This window comes from Entelurus aequoreus, linkage group LG23, assembly GCF_033978785.1.
Source record: "Entelurus aequoreus isolate RoL-2023_Sb linkage group LG23, RoL_Eaeq_v1.1, whole genome shotgun sequence".
In the NCBI taxonomy this organism is placed as follows: domain Eukaryota; kingdom Metazoa; phylum Chordata; class Actinopteri; order Syngnathiformes; family Syngnathidae; genus Entelurus; species Entelurus aequoreus.
This window is the reverse complement of record NC_084753.1, coordinates 18,647,674-18,668,559: the sequence shown is the minus strand read 5'-3', so window position 1 is coordinate 18,668,559 and position 20,886 is coordinate 18,647,674. Positions and strand designations below refer to the sequence as shown.

Below are 20,886 nucleotides of genomic sequence, written 5' to 3'. Positions count from 1 at the left end.
ATTTAACAATCATACACATTTACACACAAAAATAAAATAAAATAAAAAGAATGACCGAAAAAATAATAGGCTGAAGCCAAAGCTTATATTTGCCTATCCTATACCTCCACTGAAAATAAGATGGAATTTATCAACTTTGAAGTACAACTCTGCATCCTCACTGTGTTTTCTAGATTCCCACCTGTCTTCAAGAGTTCGAAGACCTTCTGTGCAGCGCCACACGTTGGTTAGGTGAGGCCCCAGCATGGCTAAGTACTCCCTGCTTAGACTTGACAGCCAGAGGCCTCCAGAGTCACGCAAACTCCCTTCAGGTGCGTAACTCCAAATATCCAAACATGTAAACATCGCACACATTTTTGTACTTGCTGTTGTCCCTTTGCATACACCAATGTAGTATGTCATAAAAATGTTTTGTTTTTATTGTATTACATCTTCTTGAAACTTGAATATACTTTAGTCAGCATACAGTTTGTACAGCAGTATTTATCCAAGATTCATTTCTAAAGTGAATATTTATTAACTTTCAATTACGTTCTTTCTGTGACATGCATCTCCAGTTGGTGTTGGATGATTCCACAAGAATCAGGAGCACTCTGAAAGACTACAGGCCAGTGTTGGCCGAGATCTCCACTGTGTGTGACCTCAGTGCACAGGAGGAGCGTATGGACAGCATGGACCAACAGGTTGAAAAGATGCAAAATAACCTTCTGGAGAACCTAGAGAAACTCCTGCAAGATGTCAGGGTATGATCTATATTTTCTGTTTAAAAAGTGCATTTTAAGCTTTAGTGTTAAGTGGTTGCGTGTGGTCACTGGAGATGCTTTTCTGCTAAATTCAGGCTTTTGTCAGTGTGAGGAAAACTTAAAAAACTTAAGCCCCTTTTCAATCCATTAGGACATGGCATGTTATACAAGGACATCCAATAAAAGAGCGGTGTGTCATGTTGCAAGGTTACTCGACTGAGATAAACAAATACCTTTCAGACGGATGTAGTATAGTTTTGCAGACTCCAACCACAATAAATAATCATAAGCATATTATTTTTATTACCATCTTTGGAAAGGCAGACTCTTTAGCAGCGCTCATATTAAATGTGATTAGATTGTGCCGATACATGTAGTGGCCAACAAGATACAGAATTAATTAACTAAAACAGTGGATCTTAAACATTTTCCATTGGGTTGAGTTTTTTCTTGCCCTGATGTGGGATCTGAGCAGAGGATTTTGTTGTGGCTTGTGCAGCTCTTTGAGACACCTGTGATTAAGGGCTATATAAATACACTTTGTTTGATTTGATTGATTGATTGAGTTTTCACCAAGTACCACCTCAGAAAAAACTTAACTCTCCAACTATCACTGTATTGACCAACATTAAAATACAGTAGCGTAGTGAGCCTATGTATTCATTTTTAAACAAGGCAGAGGTTATTTAACAAGTGAATATTTTTAGCCACTATAACATTACCCACAGTTTGAACAGTAGCACTGTGTTTGAATATAAGAAAATGTTATATGAGATAGGCTCCAGCGCCCCCCGCGACCCCGAAGGGAATAAGCGGTAGAAAATAGATGGATGGATGGGTAATCAAGTGATTCTTTGGCGTATCACAAGGTGGAACCCGTGTACCACTAGTGCAGGGGTCGGCAACCCGCGGCGCATGCGGCTCCGGAGCCGCATGCGGCTCTTTGACCACTCTGATGCGGCTCAGCTGCATACTTGCCGACCCTCCCGGTTTTCCCAGTATACTTAACGACCCCCCCGATTTTCCCAGGAGACTGCCTCTCCTAGAAATCTTCCAGGGCAAATATTATCCTATTTTCACTCTAATGACTTAATCAAGGGCGTGCCCTAATGGCACTGCATTAATTGTACCCTATAGCATTTACAAACAGCGTGCCAGCCCGGCCACATGTTATATGTTGCTTTTACTTGCACACGTAGGAGACAGCAAAGCATACTTGGTCAACAGCCACACAGCTTACACTGACGGTAGTCATACAAAAACAACTTTAACACTGTTACGTTACAAAAATGCGCCACACTGTGAACCCACACCAAAAAAGAATGACAAACACATTTCTGGAGAACATCCGTACCGTAACACAACACAACAAATACCCAGAATCCCATGCAGCCCTAACTCTTCCGGTCTACATTATACACCCCCGCTACCACCAACCCCACCCCCCTCTCCGTGCGTCGGTTGAGCGGAAGGGTTAGGGCTGCATGGGATTCTGGGTATTTGTTGTGTTGTGTTTATATTGTGTTACAGTGCAGATGTTCTCCAGAAATGTGTTTGTCATTCTTTTTTGGTGTGGGTTCAAAGTGTGGCGCATATTTGTAACGTAACAGTGTTAAAGTTGTTTTTGTACGACTACCGTCAGTGTAAGCTGTGTGGCTGTTGAACAAGTATGCCTTGCTGGCGCTTACGTGGGCAAGCAAAAGCTGCATTCTACATGTGGCCAAGCAGGTATGCTGTTTGGGCAGGCTGTAGAGGGCGCTAAAAGCAGTGCCATCACGCCCTGATATTCGGGGGTCTCCTGGAAAAAATGAGAGGGTTGGCAAGAAAGACGCTATCAAGCGCCATTCAATTAACGCCGCACTAACATTAAATTTCCATATTGAGATGTGTGCCGGTGCGTGTGTCAGAGACCCCTGGTTAACATAGCGCAAAGCAATTTAAGCTTTGTATGCTGTGTTTTTCATTTTAAATTTACAAAAATTTTTTGTGGCTCCCATTGTTTTCTTTAATTTGTGAAACTTTCCAAAATGGCTCTTTGAGTGGTAAAGGTTGCCGACCCCTGCACTAGTGGTACATACAAAAACCAGAGTTTGAAAATAATAATAATAATAATAATGGATTAGATTTATATAGCGCTTTTCTAGACACTCAAAGCGCTTCACAGAGAAGTGAGAACCCATCATTCATTCACAGCTGGCGGTGGAAAGCTACTTTCATAGCCACAGCTGCCGTGGGGTAGACTGACGGAAGCGTGGCTGCCAATTTGCGCCTACGGATCCTCCGACCACCACCTATCATTCATCATTCATTCACTGGTGTGAGCAACACCGGGGGCAAGGGTGAAGTGTCCTGCCCAAGGACACAACAGAAGCTATTTTTTTTGGATGGTAAGAGGCGGGGAGCGAACCTGCAACCCTCAGGTTTCTGGCACGGTTGCTCTACCCACTACGCCATGCCGCGTAAAAATCACTAAAAATAACTGAAATAATGTGAAAGTGTGACTTTTTTTTGTCTGTGAGTTAGGTAACCATGGGCATAATTTTTAAAACTATGTGTGGATCCCAGCATAAAAAGAATTGCGTAAGCCCAAACTTAGAATGGACGTACGCACAAAAACATTTCAGATTTATAAAAAACATGTGCACACTTCTGCTCACTCTTCTTTTTAAAAGTCACATCTTCACTGGATTGTGCTCAGAAATACGTCATCCCCGGTGTCCTTTAAAGGATCACGTGTTGGACTGTCAGTCATACTTGCCAACCTTGAGGTCTTCGAATTCGGGAGATTGGGGGGGTTGAGGTGCGGGGGGGGTTTGGTGGTAGCGGGGGTTTATATTGTAGCCCGGAAGAGTTAGGTATGCAAAAGAATTCTGGGTATTTGTTCTGTTGTGTTTATGTTGTGTTACGGTGCGAATGTTCTCGCACGCCCTTGATATTGTTGTCCGGGTGAAAATCGGGAGAAATTCGGGAGAATGGTTGCCCCGGGAGATTTTCGGGGGGGCACTGAAATTCGGGAGTCTCCCGGAAAAATCGGGAGGGTTGGCAAGTATGCTGTCAATGAAGGGAGCCAGAGACGGCGACTCCAAAGAAGACAAAATATATTAGTCGAGCACCATAACAAGATCATTTTTGGAGGGATAAGTAAAAACATATCTAGGGATGGATACCGTTCACATTAGAACCAATACGGTACCAATTCCAAGTACCTGGGAATTGATACCGATAATCAACGGCATCAGTTTTTTGTACTTTTGTGTGTTAATACTGTAAATGATAATTGTTTTTGGTAATAAAATCAATTTTATTGCAACATTTAAAAATTAGCTGATTACAACTGCTGTCTAGTTGTCATATATTGTTTTATATCACATTTTCAAGTATGACATTAATTTTCAATTACAGTTATAGGTCCAAGACGTTAGATGGCAGTAATGTGGCTAGTCAGTTCAGCTTTTGATGAATCTAGTCTTTCGTTGCGCCCTAAAAAGTGTTAATAATTAAAGGGTGTGGGAAAAAATCGATTCGAATTCAAATCGCAATTCTCATGTTGTGTGATTCAGTATCGATTCTCATTTTTCAAAAATAAATTTTTATTTATTTATTTTTTTTTTTAATATATATATTTTTATTTTATCTTATTTTTTAAAATTATTAATCAAACCAACAAAACAATACACAGCAATACCATAACAATGCAATCCAATTCCAAAACCAAACCCGACCCAGCAACACTCAGAACAGCAATAAACAGAGCAATTGAGAGGAGACACAAATCAAATCAAATCAAATCAACTTTATTTATAAAGCACATTTAAAATTTACCACAGGGATAGCCAAAGTACTGTACAATGGGCAGGTTAAAAGACAATACGAGTACCGAGCAAACACAACACAACACAAACAGAACACGATAAAAAATAAATAAATAAAATAAATAAAACATAAAAACATAAAAACAGGTTCACAGCAGGTGTATTATGGGGCGCCATTGCAGGATGGATATCACTCAGTGTTAAAAGCCATGGAATAAAAGTATGTTTTTAAGAGAGATTTAAAAACAGGAAGAGAGGAGGCTTGTCTAACAGTCAGAGGTAGGTCGTTCCAGAGCTTGGGAGCTCTGGAACGACACAGAACAATCCAAAAGTAGTGAAACAAAAATGAATATTATCAACAACAGTATCAATATTAATTACAATTTCAACATAGCAGTGATTAAAGATCCCTCATTGACATTATCATTAGATATTTATATTTAAAAAAAAAGAAGAAAAAAAGGAACAATAGTCTCACAGTGGCTTACACTTGCATCACATCTAATAAGTTTGACAACACACTGTGTCCAATATTTTCACAAAGATAAAATAAGTCATATTTTTGGTTCATTTAATAGTTGAAACAAATTTACATTATTGCAATCAGTTGATAAAACATTGTTCTTTACAATTATAAAAGCTTTTTACAAAAATCTACTACTCTGCTTGCATCTCAGCAGATTGGGGGTAGATCCTGCTGAAATCCTATGTATTGAATGAATAGAGAATCGTTTTGAATCGGAAAAATATCGTTTTTGAATCGAGAATCGTGTTGAATCGAAATTTTTTTTGATTTATAATCGAATCGTGACCCCAAGAATCGATATTGAATCGAATCGTGGGACACCCAAAGATTCGCAGCCCTATTAATAATGTAAGTATTGTACATATTATGTACCAGCTATTGTAATGTGCTTCTCAGTTGTAGTTCTCAACAAATTTAGGTGTTAAAATCGTCAATCAGTAGCATGCCAATAGCAAAGGCACTGTACATTAGCATCAAGCTAGCACATTTTTGGAAAAGTAGAGCCTTACTTTACTTACGTTAGAGCATTTTGTGAGTCAATGTCTTTGTCGGCATTCTAAATTGCTACATTACCTAAAGTTGGTTTGGCTGAGTTCGCTCTCAGTGCTGCTGGAGTGATCGCCAAGTGCCAAGAGCCAGTTAACAAGTAGTCATCATGAGCGATATTGAAAGCTTTTGTGGGTAACTAATTGGCACTCATACTAATATTATTTCCGTATATTATTGGCACAAATGTTTTTTGTTAACTTTATTAGCTCATAAAATATTTGAGTGGTAATCTAGTGTGTGAATACTTGTCTATCTGCAATGGCGTAGCGACTTGTCCAGGGTGTACCCTGCCTTTCGCCTGAGTGCCGCTGAGATAGGCTCCAACCCCCCCGCGACCCCGAGATGGACAAGCGGTAGAAAATGGATGGATGGATGGATTACATGGTGGCAGCATGAGATCCGAACATTGGCCCTCCAACAATCTTATGAACTCCCAAAATCTAAATGTATTGAAAAGATAATTGTAATCATTTTCTATCTTCATAACATGATTTTATCTAATAAAATATTATACTTTAACACACAAGTCAAATAACACACCTTCCAACATATTTATATAATACTATCATTCAATTAAAATGATCAAAATAATACTTCAAGGACCCACACATTATAAGTCCATGTACAACATAACTACAATAATACAGCTCTAAATTTTGATATTCAGACATTAACAAATATATATACAATACATCAAGAATTAGAGGAAGGCTTGTATACTGTATTGTTTAAAATATGTGTTGCTATGTATTTTATAGTGCCTATGTGCTTTTTATGCAAATAGGATTTTTTTTAAATAATTTTGGGCGGCGCTGTTTCCTGTGACAGAATAAAATTTGCATGAGCTCAATGCAGGAAAGTTACTAACGCACATTTCACCCCCTGTTGAAACTTTTTTTTAACCAACAAAAATTAGGCCCCAGATGTATCAAAATCATGACAAGGATATTTTGTCCATAAAGTGTCTCGGGTCTAAGGAGGCTTCTGCTGGCAATATTACGATCTACTGTTGAATAGAGACAATCAGGGAAAAATCTTTTTTCTATTCATTAAATCTAGTATGTTCAATGTAACATGTACTATTGAAAAACAAGTCAAAGCACTGGAATTATTTTTGTCCTATAACCTTTGCACAGGTAGTGGAAGCCTTGGAAGATGAGCTGGAGACACTGGAGGAAAATGTCTCCAAAATTAGGACAATTTTATCCTCTATGGACAACGCAAGCATCACCTTGACAGAGCATCTTAACAACCAGCAGGTAAAGTGATGATTGTTTTATGTAACACCTTTATTTCCTATACAAATAAAGCTTTAGTAGTCATTCGCAATAAAATGTAGTTTTTTCCCCCCACCCACATGGCTTCACTAAAGGTGATCCTAGACAACGTCCACTCTATGCAGAAGACATTACACGACATGGAGAGCTACAAAGTGGATTTACACCTCCCACAGGAGACAAAGGAGAGTTCGGTGCTGTTCACCAGGATAGGAGTTCTCCAGCAGGTCCTGAAAGAGTTTGAGCAGCTCACCAAACAACAAGCCATGCTAATTCAGGTATAAAGCATGATAAGTTAGGGAAAAATGGCTTAACTCTTGTGAAGTAATGTTAAATGTTCCTGGTAGGGTTGTAGGGTATACCGGTACTAATAAAGTGCCGCGGTACTACTGAATTAAAAACAGTCATGACGGCGCGGAGAGCATTTTAGGCAACACATACATACAGTACGTACAGTGTACTTATGAGCAGTCAAACTGTGGAGACATAAGAGGGAGAAAGGCTTCAAAACAAACTGTAAAGGTGAAGCTTTTCACACTGAAACTCTGCTCTGGTGTTTTAAATATGGCTAGCGAGCTAGCAGCTAACATCCATCTGCAGTTGGCAGTGTTTTAGCTACTTCTAAATCACTAATCATGGCTTCAATGGCGACAAATAAACTCTGTTTTTTACAAGTATCAACAATGCAAGACAAGGAATCGCTAAAAATGCTTCACTACACACTGTAGGAGGATACAATAGCTAACCGCTAACAACAAGCTAGCGCTCCTGAATGTAAACAAATGCCATGGGTGGATCTACACAGACCTTGACTGTAATGATACCAAGTACAAGAGTCGTACATAGTCGATACTACAATGATTACATGGAAGTTGTTTAATACATCTCAAAATCTTTTGTCAATTTTTATTGTTTATGAACTCAGGAAATACTTCCCTGGACACAGGAGAATTTTAATTATGACCACTGTATGACCCTGTAACTACTTGGTATTGGATCGATAGCAGAATTTGTAGTATCAGCCAAAACGTATGTAAAGTATCCAAACAACAGACGAGTAAGTGATTATTACATTTTAAGATAAGTGTTGGTAAAACATGTTAAAACAGAAAGTAAGCAGACCCATCCATCCATCCATCCATCCATTTTGTACCGCTTGTCCTTTTCGGGGGGGATGCTCGAGCCTATCTCAGCAAGCAGATATTAACAGTAAATTAACAAGTAGATTAATAATACATTTTCTACCACTTGTCCCTCATAATTTTGACAAAATAATAGAATTATTAGGAGCTTTTGTTTGCTTACTTACAACTAAAAAAGAAGTTGTCTAGTATGTTCACTATGTTGGGTAATGCCAAAATTGTTCTTTGATTGCAATAAGAAACATAAGTTTTATACATCATAAGATTTTTACTTAAGATAAAGCCAATAATTACATTTTGTTTGTACTCCCCTTTATTTTGAAAAGTATCAAAGTATCAAAAAGTATCTAAATACATTTTGGTACTGGTACAGGTACTACAATATTGGTATCAGGACAACCCTAGTTCTTGGATATCAACACTTAATGACATTGTTTTTGGACAACCTCATAGTCCTGAGGTGAAAAAAGGGACGTAACCAATCGTATTTTGGCTGCGCAGCATTCTCCCCCTTGACTTAAGTCTGTCACTACACGCTTTATTCCAAGAAACACACTCTGGGTGGAGCAATCTTTGAAGGGGAACTGCACTTTTTGGGGGGAATTTTGACTATCGTTCACCATCCTTATGACAGACAAGAATAAAAAAAAGGTTTTTGCAGTCTTATTTGTAATAATCATCTCATTCTAGTTTGCTAGCAATGCAGCTAACGGCTGCAATCCATTCTGCCTGTAAATCACTTTAAAAATGCATTCAAAAACCGCCAACAACACTTCATTTATGTTCTGAAACCTGTATAATAACCAACCTGTTGCAACATTGTTTTTGTCAGAGCAAACACTGAGGAACTGTTTTGCTAGCGTAGTAACACATCGCCTTGCGACGGCATGCTACAGTATTAGCCGTAAGCTAGCATCTTGCGTCACCAGGTGAATGGCTTTTGAGTTTGTAATGCACAACACAATGTGATAAGACACCAATCTGTACTGACTGAAAAACATGAACAATAATTTTACAGTATCTGTAAAGTCTTAGCCCATATATCATGTTTTGTTTGTACACAGCGAGCCAGACAGTGTATTTAGTTGTACTAACAAGCATGATGTGCTGCATGTATCATGATATAGTGACTCACTTGACAGACAGTTGTCTGTTTGGTCAAGCTGGCCGGAGACGTTTTTTCCAGTTGATTTTGGGTAAGCACGCCATTTATGTCGACATAGCTTGGCTTCAAGTTCCACATTTGCAGCGTCAAGTCACGCCAACCTCACTCTCTCAGCTTCCGTCTGCTTCAACGTTTCACCCTCTCTTCGTGCTTGCTTCTAGAAGCAGCAGTTCATCCTCTGTTCATTCGGGTTCAAACAGATAAGTTTGTGAATCCTCACTTGTCCAAAAATAGTCGTCTTTGTTGTCTGTTACCAAGTCTGCCATGATTACAACACACACGCGTTTGTTTCCGAAAGTAGGAACACACATTTGTTGCTGGTGTGCGTTACTATGGGGAACAGAGATAAATGTGCTGAGGAAACAAGTTGATATTGCTTAGAATGAACAAAACTTTGAATATTGTACGTATTGTTACGAAAGTGTCTGTTACTACATTACTTATAAAAATGCAGTGTGTTTGTAAATGAAACGTTGATGGAGGGTTTTTTAAAGTTGTTTTTTTTTGTGGACTTTGAAGGCTACAACGGTGACTGCAATTACCCGCATCTTGCAAGCGATTTTTTAAATTATCTTTAGAATCCTAAAAAAAAAGGCGTGTGTTTATGTCTCTCATAATGATTATGAACGATAGGCAAAATTCCCCAAAAAGTGCCGTTCCCTTTTTGATCGACTTAAGTCTTTTTGATCTTACACGCCTCTGAGGCCGTAGCAAGTCCAGCGCCCCTGGAAGGTGAAACATTATATTGCACTTGAAGTTTGGATGTAGTAACACCACACATAATAACACACATTTCCAGAACACTATCAAATCTGATCCGATAGCTTCAATTGAGACACATAGAAACATCCATAGAAATGAGGATAAAAGTGCCATCATGCCACTAGAATTAATTATAAAAAATCTACCGGTTAATGGAGATCGTTGTTTCGTGAGTGCGACCACAGTGGAAGAGGACCGTGTGTATATCTTTCGTGTTTGAACATCCTGGTACTAACGTTCAATGCATCTGGACAATGATAATTAAACTATGTTATTATTTAATATAAAATACATGTATAAGGTAGCATCTACCATTTGAGTCAATAGATTTTCTGACAGTTAATGTAAGGCTGTGAGCCAGCGGTCACTCTCCAGCTTGCGCACACACACATGCGAGACACACACAGTTGTCCATACAAGCTGCTCTGATGCGTCACGGCTTCACAAACATTTGCACTTAACAGAACTCAGCATCACAAGTAATCAGGTTGGCTACAACAAAATAAGTGAAAAAAAGTGTATTAATTATTTACATCGAGTCAGGGAGAAGATGCTGTAACGTGCATACACACCCTACATCGCCATGGCGACACACGGAAGCGCGGCCTGGATGGATGCTGCATTTTCAAATATAAGGTGTTTTATGGATTTTAATGACGTTCACAAGTGTACATCAATAAAACTCAACACCATTTTCACACAACCAAGAAAAAAAAGGCGTCATGGCAAAGCCCACCTTCTTTTACGTCTTACAGCTAAGCAGTTTTACCTCACTTAGACAGGCTGAATGGGAGAATACAAATGAGAGAAATGTGCGTAACTCCAAGAGCGTAAGAAAACACTTAATGAATAGGGCCCTTTGTCTAAAGCAGTTTTTCTCAAATAGTGGGGTGAAGGCTCTAAAAGCTGTGCACCACAACACATGCTCATTGTTGCCATTAATCACGACTTCCTCATTTTGGCAAATAAAAAGCATATAAATCCGCACATTTGTATTATATATTGTGCTCCTGAGTTAATTCTGCTGATCAATTTGAATGTATTTTATATTTTGTTTATTCAATTTTATTTTTCAGTATCAAATGGTTCAGGTCGGTCAATAATTATGGTTAATAAGGATCACTTATTAAAACTAAAACACTATGTTAATACAGTTATTTGTTGTAAGTTTAACTATATTTCTTTCTTTTTTGTTTTCTTTAATGTTAATAAGAATACAATGTTATGCAGAGGTGTACTTATAACAGTCATAGAGACAATTGATATAGTCGCAGCGGAGAGTGGGAGGGCCACATGAAATGTTTTCTCCCTTCTGGGGAAGGGGGTAACAGAAAGTAATTGAGAAGCACTGGATTTGTCTTGCACAAGTCTACTTTTAATAGTAGGTTAAGTCCCTTGGTCCTTGCATCTAAATGGGTTTTTGTTACACGTTTGTCACTTTTCTTATATTGTCAAAGCACAACGTACGGGAAGATCAAACAAGAGAAGATCACAACATTGCCCTCAGCTCCAAACCTTGTGCAGAAGTGTCACACGTGACTGGATCTCTACGAGGATACTTTGGACAGGTGACAATTATTAAGGTTTAGTTCCCCACCAAACGTCAGCGAAAACAAAACCATAAACACTTCTGTGGGCTAAATCATCCTGTGTGTTCTTTACTAATTGTGTTGACGTGGTTGTAATTGGATTTAGTTAGATTAGTAAACATGACCTCATGAAAAATGAATTTGGAATGTATATAAGATATAAAACATATTGCATGTATAATTTAACAAGTTGAAACTATTTTTAAAAAGTAGTAAAAGTAATGAATAATTTTTTTCTGTTATTACTTTTTACTAGGAGTGGCCCGATATTAATATTGGATATCGGTCCGATATCAGCAAAAATGAGTTGGGAATATACAGTATATAAGATATAAAATATATTGCATGTATAATTTAACAAATTGAAACTATTTTAAAAATAATTAATTATTTTTTTCTATTACTTTTTACTAGGAGTGTCCCGATATTGATATTGGATATCGGTCCGATATCAGCAAAAATTAGTTGGGAATATATATAAGATATAAAATATATTGCACGTATAATTTAACAAATTGAAACTATTTTAAAAGTAATGAATTATTGTTTTCTATTATTACTTTTTACTAGGATTGATATTTGATAGCGGCCGATATCCTCAAAAAAAAAAAAACAATATCGGCTTGCATCTAAAATCTCCGATACGAGTGTTTCAATACAAGCAGTCCTGCCGAATGTTTTTTGGTGCAAAACTGGCCAGCCAGGTAACATCTAAATGTCCTCCAATGAACACACAAGTTTAATCTCTTGTATTATAGTCAAGTCATTTACAAAAGTTAAACATGGTAGGCTATATGCTACTAGGAGCTAGCAGCTACACAACAGCCCACAAACTAGATATACTGTATGTAATAAGTGTCCATAATTGAACAATATAGCAGTCTAAGTAAGCATCAAATCATTGTAGTTGCACATTAATTACACATACAAAGTATCCAAGGCAAAACCGTATTTAAAAGTATCCAGTAACAAACGTGTCAGTGTCACTCCACTTCAAAACTGTCATAAAGTTATTGTCTTCATACGTGTCATCGTTCTTTGTGTAATTTCACCTGATCAAATATTTTCTAACATTCCCCACTACAAGATAATAAAAACATTTATGATTCCTGCTGATATCCTACCGGGTTAATATCGGTATCGGCCAACACTCAAGGCTCCAATATCGGTATCATATCAGAAATGAAATGTATTTTACAAAGAGCATTCTATTCGCACATTGATTACATTTATCATTATTAATTAATTAAAAAAGTCATTATTTCTGCATTTATTTATCCGTATTGATTGTCTTGAAATAAAGTTTAGAAAAATTAATGAATAAAAAAAATTAATAATAATACAAAAATACATACCAAGATATATCTATGTACATTGTCAGCTTTATAACTAATTACAGTAGCTCTGATAGATCCACGTCAGTATTATTATTGTAACATGACTGATCCATACTCTTCTTATAAATAAAAATGAAAAAAGTATTTTTTCATTTCCATATTTTTACTCACAGCAACTAACTTTTAATACCGATGTCTGTCTCCAATGAATGAAACCAGGAGGCTTTTGAGGAGTCAAATTCAGAGGAAGACGAAGACGAAAGTTGTCACTCGTCGTCCTCTGACACACTAACATGTAGTATTCCAGAGGTAAATCTGTAACACACTGTCTTTTTTTTTCAACTGGGTTTCATTCCAAAATATCTTAAATAGGACCTTGAAGCACATTCCTGCATGTTTTGAAATGAAACTCATTTTTTTAATACCTTCATCTTTTTCTTTCTCTCCTATACTGACGTTTGTATTCACCTACTTAACATATTCATATTGTAAGCGTAGCTGTTTGTGAGATGGGCAGTCCAGTTCTAGTATAGCACTGTCAGAAGCAGCTGCCCATTCAAGAGACATTTCTATTGGAACACTGACATGGTGTCTTTGTCAGGACCCAGACGACACGCTCTACGCTTCAGAGGTGCAAAGTGGCGACATGGCTGAAATGAACGCCCCATCTATCGTTAAGGTAAACACATTTAAAGACTATTTCATGAAAACCTTATATACTGTACAGTATTACAGTATGAATGTAGTATTCTGTATATCTCCTTTTTCTTCTGTAAAGCAAGAATATGAAGAAAAAATACTTTAAAATCACTGTGATTGTGCACTGGCTTTTGTGAAAGAGAATTATATATATATATATATATATATATATATATATATATATATATATATATATATATATATATATATATATATATATATATATATATATATATATATATATATATATATATATATATATATATATATATATATATATATATATATATATATATATATCCATCCATCCATCTTCTTCCGCTTATCCGAGGTTGGGTCGTGGGGGCAGCAGCCTAAGCAGGGAAGCCCAGACTTCCCTCTCCCCAGCCACTTCGTCCAGCTCCTCCCGGGGGATCCCGAGGCGTTCCCAGGCCAGCCGGGAGAGATAGTCTTCCCAACGTGTCCTGGGTCTTCCCCGTGGCCTCCTACCGGTCGGACGTGCCCGAAACACCTCCCTAGGGAGGCGTCCGGGTGGCATCCTGACCAGATGCCCGAACCACCTCATCTGGCTCCTCTCGATGTGGAGGAGCAGCGGCTTTACTTTGAGCTCTTCTCGGATGACAGAGCTTCTCACCCTATCTCTAAGAAAGAGCCCCGCCACCCGGCGGAGGAAACTCATTTCGGCCGCTTGTACCCGTGATCTTGTCCTTTCGGTCATAACCCAAAGCTCATGACCATAGGTTAGGAAGGGAACGTAGATCGACGGGTAAATTGAGAGCTTTGCCTTCCGGCTCAGCTCCTTCTTCACCACAACGGATCGATACAGCGTCCGCATTACTGAAGACGCCGCACCGATATATATATATATTTTTTAATAGCCTTGTTACACAATTTACAAAGGCAACCGTTTTTGATTAGCACAGATTTATGGATAACTTGCTTTGAAATCGTAAATGAAGCAAGCTCACGAGCTGCTCAGCACAACATCAGCTGATACTTCCAAGGCCACCTGGGTCAAGACGAGATGGAGAGAACAGTGGAAGTTAGCAGAACCATCTAGGCTGCACCACTACATCGACGACCCCACAGACGTCTCCGGACAGGAACTGCCCCGGAGCAGTGGACAACCCTCAACCGCTTGAGGACCGGCGTCGGACGCTACGGAGCAGCGATGAAGAGGTGGGGACTTGCGGAAGGTGCCTCCTGTGAGTGTGGGGACCCAGTCTAGACAGTAGAGCATATAGTAACTAGTTGCCCCAAACACCGGCCACCGAATGGTGAACAAGGTCTGATTGACCTGGACGATGACATGTTGACCTGGCTCGCCTCAACAGAGCTGAAAATCTAAAGACACACGACAGAAGAAGAAGTAAATGAAGATGTGAAGCAGATATTTATGTATTTATTTTTGATAACAAAAATAAATGCTTGGAACATCAGATAATAAAGTGTAGAACATATGCAATAGCAGAAAGTGCTTTTTTATTTAAAGCAAAAGTGTCAAACTCATTTTATCTCAGGGGCCGCATGGAGGAAAATCTATTCCCACATGGGCCGAATTGGTAAAATCATGGCATAATAACTTAAAAATAAAGACAACTTTAAAAGACTTTCTTTGTTTTACTTTGGCCAAAAATAGAACAAGCACATTCTGAAAATGTACAAATGACAAATAATGCTCTTCGCAAAACACTTCAGGTTAGTTGAAAATTCTGAGGAAAAAATTGATGAAGTTTCAAAAACACTATGAAGAACACAATGAACTTAGACTTTGTCTCAGTGTTTTTACAAAACCATTAAACTTTAAGCACTTCCTATTTAGCATTCTCATGTGGGCAGTTCAACATTAGAGACGTGTTTGGAAAAGCAATCGAGTGGTTACTCATTGGTGACATCCGCAACTGCCACAACACATTCATTTATCATTATTCAAATATTACAATTATAATTTAAACAAAGCGCAATTATCAAAGTGAAACCATAGCCGAATTCAAGGCAACATAACTACTAACTTAACCAATGTAAACATGGTAAATGTAAGCGTAAAATAAAATATAACAAACAACAAATGTAGAAACAACATTTTTACAATAAAGTTCAGGGTGTGCTAACCATCACTACAAAGGTGATGGTCATGTTGACTTAGGTCTTTGCATCTTAGCGTTTCGTTATTTTAACCATTGAGTGGATAATTTACAATGAAAGAAGGTATTGTGCACCGATACCGCATTAGTTTGCCGCCATCTGCTGCCAGTCACAACAGGAGCAGCTGATTGCTTGCACCTGCGCTGATTGGAGTAGCGGCAGCCAATCCAGAGGGCGCTTAAAGTCAGCTGATACGTCATCTTTAAACAACTGTGACGTGGGTTACACTTGAATTGCTATTGCGACATCCAGTGGACACATTTAGAACAGCATATTTTTTCATTAAGAAATTGCAGCTAATTTTTAGACTTGGCAAACTCTTTTTGCGGGCCGCGGACCGGATTAAACCTGTTTGTGGGCCTGATACGGTCCGTGGGCCGTATGTTTGATACCCCTGATTTTAAAGCCTTTCGTGGGCCACATTAGAATTATGTGGCATGCCACATTAAAATTATGGGATGGGTTACAATAAAATGAAGTGGCGGTCCACAGTACAATTATGTGGTGGGTCACCATAAAATGACGTGTTGGTCCACAATAAAATGACCACATAATGTGATGTGATGTGGCAGGCAAATTAAAATTATGTGGCGGACCAGATTCGGCCCCCGGGCCGTGAGTTTGACACCTGCGCCCTACAGAATGCCATCCTGTTGGCAATTGAGTTTATCTGAAACCACCACTGATATGGGCTGAGCAGAAATGCCATAAAAGTGTTACGTCGTCGGTAGGCAGCGTGACCCCAGGATGCAGAGACAGCAGCGATGTGCAGGTAGAAGCTATGTTTATTAGGTACCAACAAAGGGAGCACCAGCATGGTTGTAGCAGTGGACCACGGGTGAAGTAGAAATGGCAAAAAATAGGGCGGTGCAAATCGTTGAGGTGACACTGGACAATTTAAGTACCAACGTCATTCAAGGGGTGACACTGATAAATAAACCCTCCTGATTAGTGATCAGAGGCAGGTGAGTTCCCTCCCTGATCCTTGGATCATTGAATCGCTAAACAGGAGCAGGTGTGGAAACTCACTGAATGACAGTAAGACAAGTGGGAAGTGGAATGAAAAATAAGAGCACTGGACAGAAACTAAATACCAAAACAAAGTCAATCATGACAAAAATATGTTTTTCGGTCATGGTTGGTTAATTAGTTAAAGGTTTTCTCACGTAACACATCATTATTTACTATTTTTCACAATAAAATCTAGCGATTTATTTCATTGGCTTGACATGTTTAGTTGTGCTTTAAAAAAAAAAATTTCAGGAACTGGCCTATGTATCTGGAGGATTTGGTTCCGAAGTAGAGACGGAAAGTGATGAAAAGCCTGGGCTCGACTCCAAGAACGAGGAGCTGGAAAATGCACAAAATGGATTAACAACGTCAGAATCCAGATTGGACACGGAAGCCACTTGTGAAATACTGAGACCCAAAGCTGCATCACTGGACACCACTGAAGACCATTTCGCTGCACATAACCAATGCCCACCACCAACATGTGACACATTTCCCCATGCCAAAGATTCACAGTCTACAGTGCAGGACATCAAGCCTGTTACTATGCCTTCAGCCACAGTTACACATCCAGCTCTGGTAAAATGATGTCCCTAACACATCACATTTCTAAAGTAAATGTATTAACTTTAACATTTAATTCTGTTTGATATGCTTCTCTATTTCAAAGAAACCAAGTGATTGTAAAGCGGAGGACAATCAAAAAGCCAAGGCGCCTTCAGCCGTTTCTATCATGTAAAATCCTATCATTATATGAAGTAGAATGCATTTTGCCATAATTTACCCCCTGTCTGTAATTAAGATTGGCCGAGACTAACACAGATGACACGGAGGAACAAAAGTGGAGTCGTCTTCACAACCAAATCTTTCAGAAACAGCAAACCCTGGAGAAAGTCAAAGAGGAGCACCAAACACCCACAGTTGAGATGGTATGGATAAGCAGTAGAGATGGGTACTGAGTAGAATATAGCTTTATTGTCTGTTTCTACACGAAAGACATAAATTTGTCTTTGACACGGTTTCATCGCAAAAATTAAAAACATTCACACACAGGAACAGGTATACAAGAGAGACAGTGCGGCCTATTTTAATGTTGTTTAGAGCAGTTATTGCAGAGGGGATGAATGATTTTTTGTAAATGTTTTTCCCTGCGGTCCTACCGAGCACCAATTTACTTAAAATCCAATTGTGCCATGTTTCGGTACCTGGGCTGTGCGTGACGTCACACCCGGTTGCAGACTCAGCACTTCAGCATTTGGCGATCACTCCAGCAGCACTGAGAGCAGACTCAGCTAAACTACCCTTAGGTAATGTTGTAAATTTCAATGCCAACAAAGAAATTGACCAAAAAAACACTCCCAATGTAAGTTAAGTAAGGCTCCACTTTTCCAAAAAATGTTCTAGCTTGATGCTGATATACTTTGGCTTTGCTGTTAAGACGCAACTGATTAACATTAGCGATTTTACGTGGCGATTTCAACACCTCCAAATTTGTTAAGGAAAAGTACAACTAATATGCACGTTACAATCAAACAGCTGGTGCGTAATACGTGCAACACTTGCAGTATCAACACTTTGTAGGGCGCAACAGACAGCAAAGACCAGAGCCATGTATATTTAGCGAGAGTATGGCCAACTCAGTTTCAGAGTTGGTCCCCAACATAGCGACCTGTAATCACATGAGGGGCTTTTGACCAGTCAGAGTATGGCTAGACAATCTCCCAAATGATAAGTCAAAAGCATGACGCCATGCTGTGGACCATCTCTGAAACCGAGTTGGCCATACTCTCTCTATACACGGCTCTGCCATAAACTATACACTATTGCCATCTAATGTCTTGGACTTGCAACTGTAATTTAGACTCAGAAACTTCATAATAAAACAACATATAACAATTGGACAGCAGTCATCCTAATCAGATCATTTTTAAATGTTGCAAAAAAGAAGAGATTTTATAATCGAAAACAATTAATATTTATTAAAACACCAAAAATTGTTACCGTTGAGTACCGATATAGACTCCCAGGTACCTTATAGGGTTAGATGTGAATAGTAACCTTCCTCTTAAGCAGCACAATGCCCAAACTAAACTCCTGATATTCATGTTTCTGTTTAGGTTCTAGAAGAGCTGCTGTCTATTGGCTCCACTTCTGCTGTTCTCCAGCATGCAAACGAGTCCATCAACATGCTGAGTAACATAGTACGTTCATTAGAGCATGAGTTCAACTCTCCTGCCGGCATTTTGAACGATAGTGTAAAAGGAATTGATGTCTTCTTTCTTAGGTGACCTGTGCAGATGACTCGTGCGTTAAAGAGCAGTTATACGTGGCTTCCCGGAGAGTTCTTTTGTGTCTGGACGCTTTGACAGACCTTCTGTTGACCCCTAAAGGTACAGGGGATGAAGAAGACACCCAGCTGAGGATGTTACAACATGAGGTGACTCCCAGCTCAATGTTTTTCTTGGTGTGTTTCTAACCGCTACCGCCTGACCGACTCCAATTGCGTTGCAGTGTGTGTCAGTCGAGCTGCTGAATCTAGCTGAAATGCTGCGAGATGTGGAGTCAAAAAGTAGTCGTGAAGAACCAGACATTCTCAGAGGTATAACGTCCCTTCAAAAATGTCTACAAACTGGCCAGACGGTCCTCATGTCTGTCAACCATCAATCCATAGAACACAAAAGCCAACATCAGGTACAACAAGTCATTCACAACAAGCTCAATGTGTTACAAAATGTAAGGACTCATGGCCTTTACGATAACTACTACAAAATGTGATGTAAAAGATGGAACACTTGGGGGTGTCATTTAAATACATATGATCTGGTTCTCAATGGTATTTAGATTTGGGGGGAGGTGAGAGGCTAGCATTGTTGTTGTAAATACTCATTTTATTCATCTATTTTGACCATCAGGTGATTCTATTCGGAATGATTCTGCCAGCAACTCATAAGGTCATTTGTACTGGTAACTAAATAAATAAATATGATTAGGTTCGAAACTGCATTTTGATTTAAGGGGAGCGTGAGCGGCAGGCATTGTTGTTGTAGTTTGTTGTACATGCTGATTTTGGTGATTGTATGGAGTATGATGCTGCCAGTAACCTTTAGGCTCATTTGTAAAAATAAATACATATCAGGTTCTAATTAGTATTTTAATTTAGAGAGCGAGTGAAAGGCAGGCATTGTTTTAAGTCGTTGTAGATGCTGATTTTATTCATCTAATTTGACCATCAGGTCTTATATACAGGATGCTGCCGCCAGAACTCGTAGGTTATTTTGTACAGTTAAATAAATATGATCAGGTTCTCAATAGTATTTTAATTTGGGGCCCGTGAGAGGCAGCTGTGGTTGTAAGTTGTGGTAGATGCTCATTTTATTATTATATTTTGATAATGGCGATTTCATGTAAATATGGCTGCCAGCAACTAATAGGGCCATTTGTACAGATAAATGAATATGATCGGGCTCTTAAAAGTAGTTTAATTTGGGGGGGTTTAAGAGGCAGCTATTGTTTGAAGTCGAGGTTGATGCTCATTTTATTCATCCGTTTTTGATAATCAGGGGATTTTATGCAGAATACTGCTGCCAGCAACGAATAGGGTCATTTATACAGATAAATATGATCAGGTTTTAAATAGTATTTCACCTCAAGGGGGGCATGAGAGGCCGCCAATGGTGTATGTTGTAGATACTAATTTTTATCTTTTTCGATAAGGTAATTGTACGCAGAATGGTACTGCCAGCAACTCTTAGGGTCATTCGTACAGATAAATAAATAAAAGTGAGCAGGTTTGTAAGATAATTTCTGTCCCAAAGGAAGGCATGACATAAAATGATTGAGAGACCCTGGTTTAGTTTGAGACGTTTTTCATATATAATGCTGTCAGTCAGTACGTGTCCATGCACTAGATTAGTCCGATTTCTCAAATACTGTAGTTCGGCCTTAAATAAGCCTCCTACAACCCAATGAAACATCTTAATCCGATCGTGTTCGGTTTTTGAAAAGTCGGACTAACGCACCTGGATTATGCGATTAGGAACCAGATCTCTCGAGGAGGTGTGTGCAGCCGGAGAGGACCCTTCGTATCGCGCATGCACCAATCTCAAAGTCAACAAAATATGAATGAGAT

General features: G+C 38.9%; 1 protein-coding gene across 1 annotated transcript in view; it reads left to right on the top strand.

Moving 5' to 3' along the window:
- LOC133640910 (nesprin-1-like) overlaps window positions 1-20,886 on the top strand; it is a 228,250-nt gene that overhangs the window by 66,233 nt on the left and 141,131 nt on the right. The window contains exons 20-32 of the mRNA XM_062034594.1: window positions 174-311; window positions 558-743; window positions 6,767-6,889; window positions 7,003-7,185; window positions 11,434-11,544; window positions 13,122-13,211; window positions 13,504-13,581; window positions 17,010-17,336; window positions 17,428-17,492; window positions 17,560-17,686; window positions 18,875-18,958; window positions 19,042-19,194; window positions 19,269-19,448. Coding sequence (XP_061890578.1) covers window positions 174-311; window positions 558-743; window positions 6,767-6,889; window positions 7,003-7,185; window positions 11,434-11,544; window positions 13,122-13,211; window positions 13,504-13,581; window positions 17,010-17,336; window positions 17,428-17,492; window positions 17,560-17,686; window positions 18,875-18,958; window positions 19,042-19,194; window positions 19,269-19,448 — 1,845 coding nt within the window. The remainder of the gene's footprint in view (window positions 1-173; window positions 312-557; window positions 744-6,766; window positions 6,890-7,002; window positions 7,186-11,433; window positions 11,545-13,121; window positions 13,212-13,503; window positions 13,582-17,009; window positions 17,337-17,427; window positions 17,493-17,559; window positions 17,687-18,874; window positions 18,959-19,041; window positions 19,195-19,268; window positions 19,449-20,886) is intronic.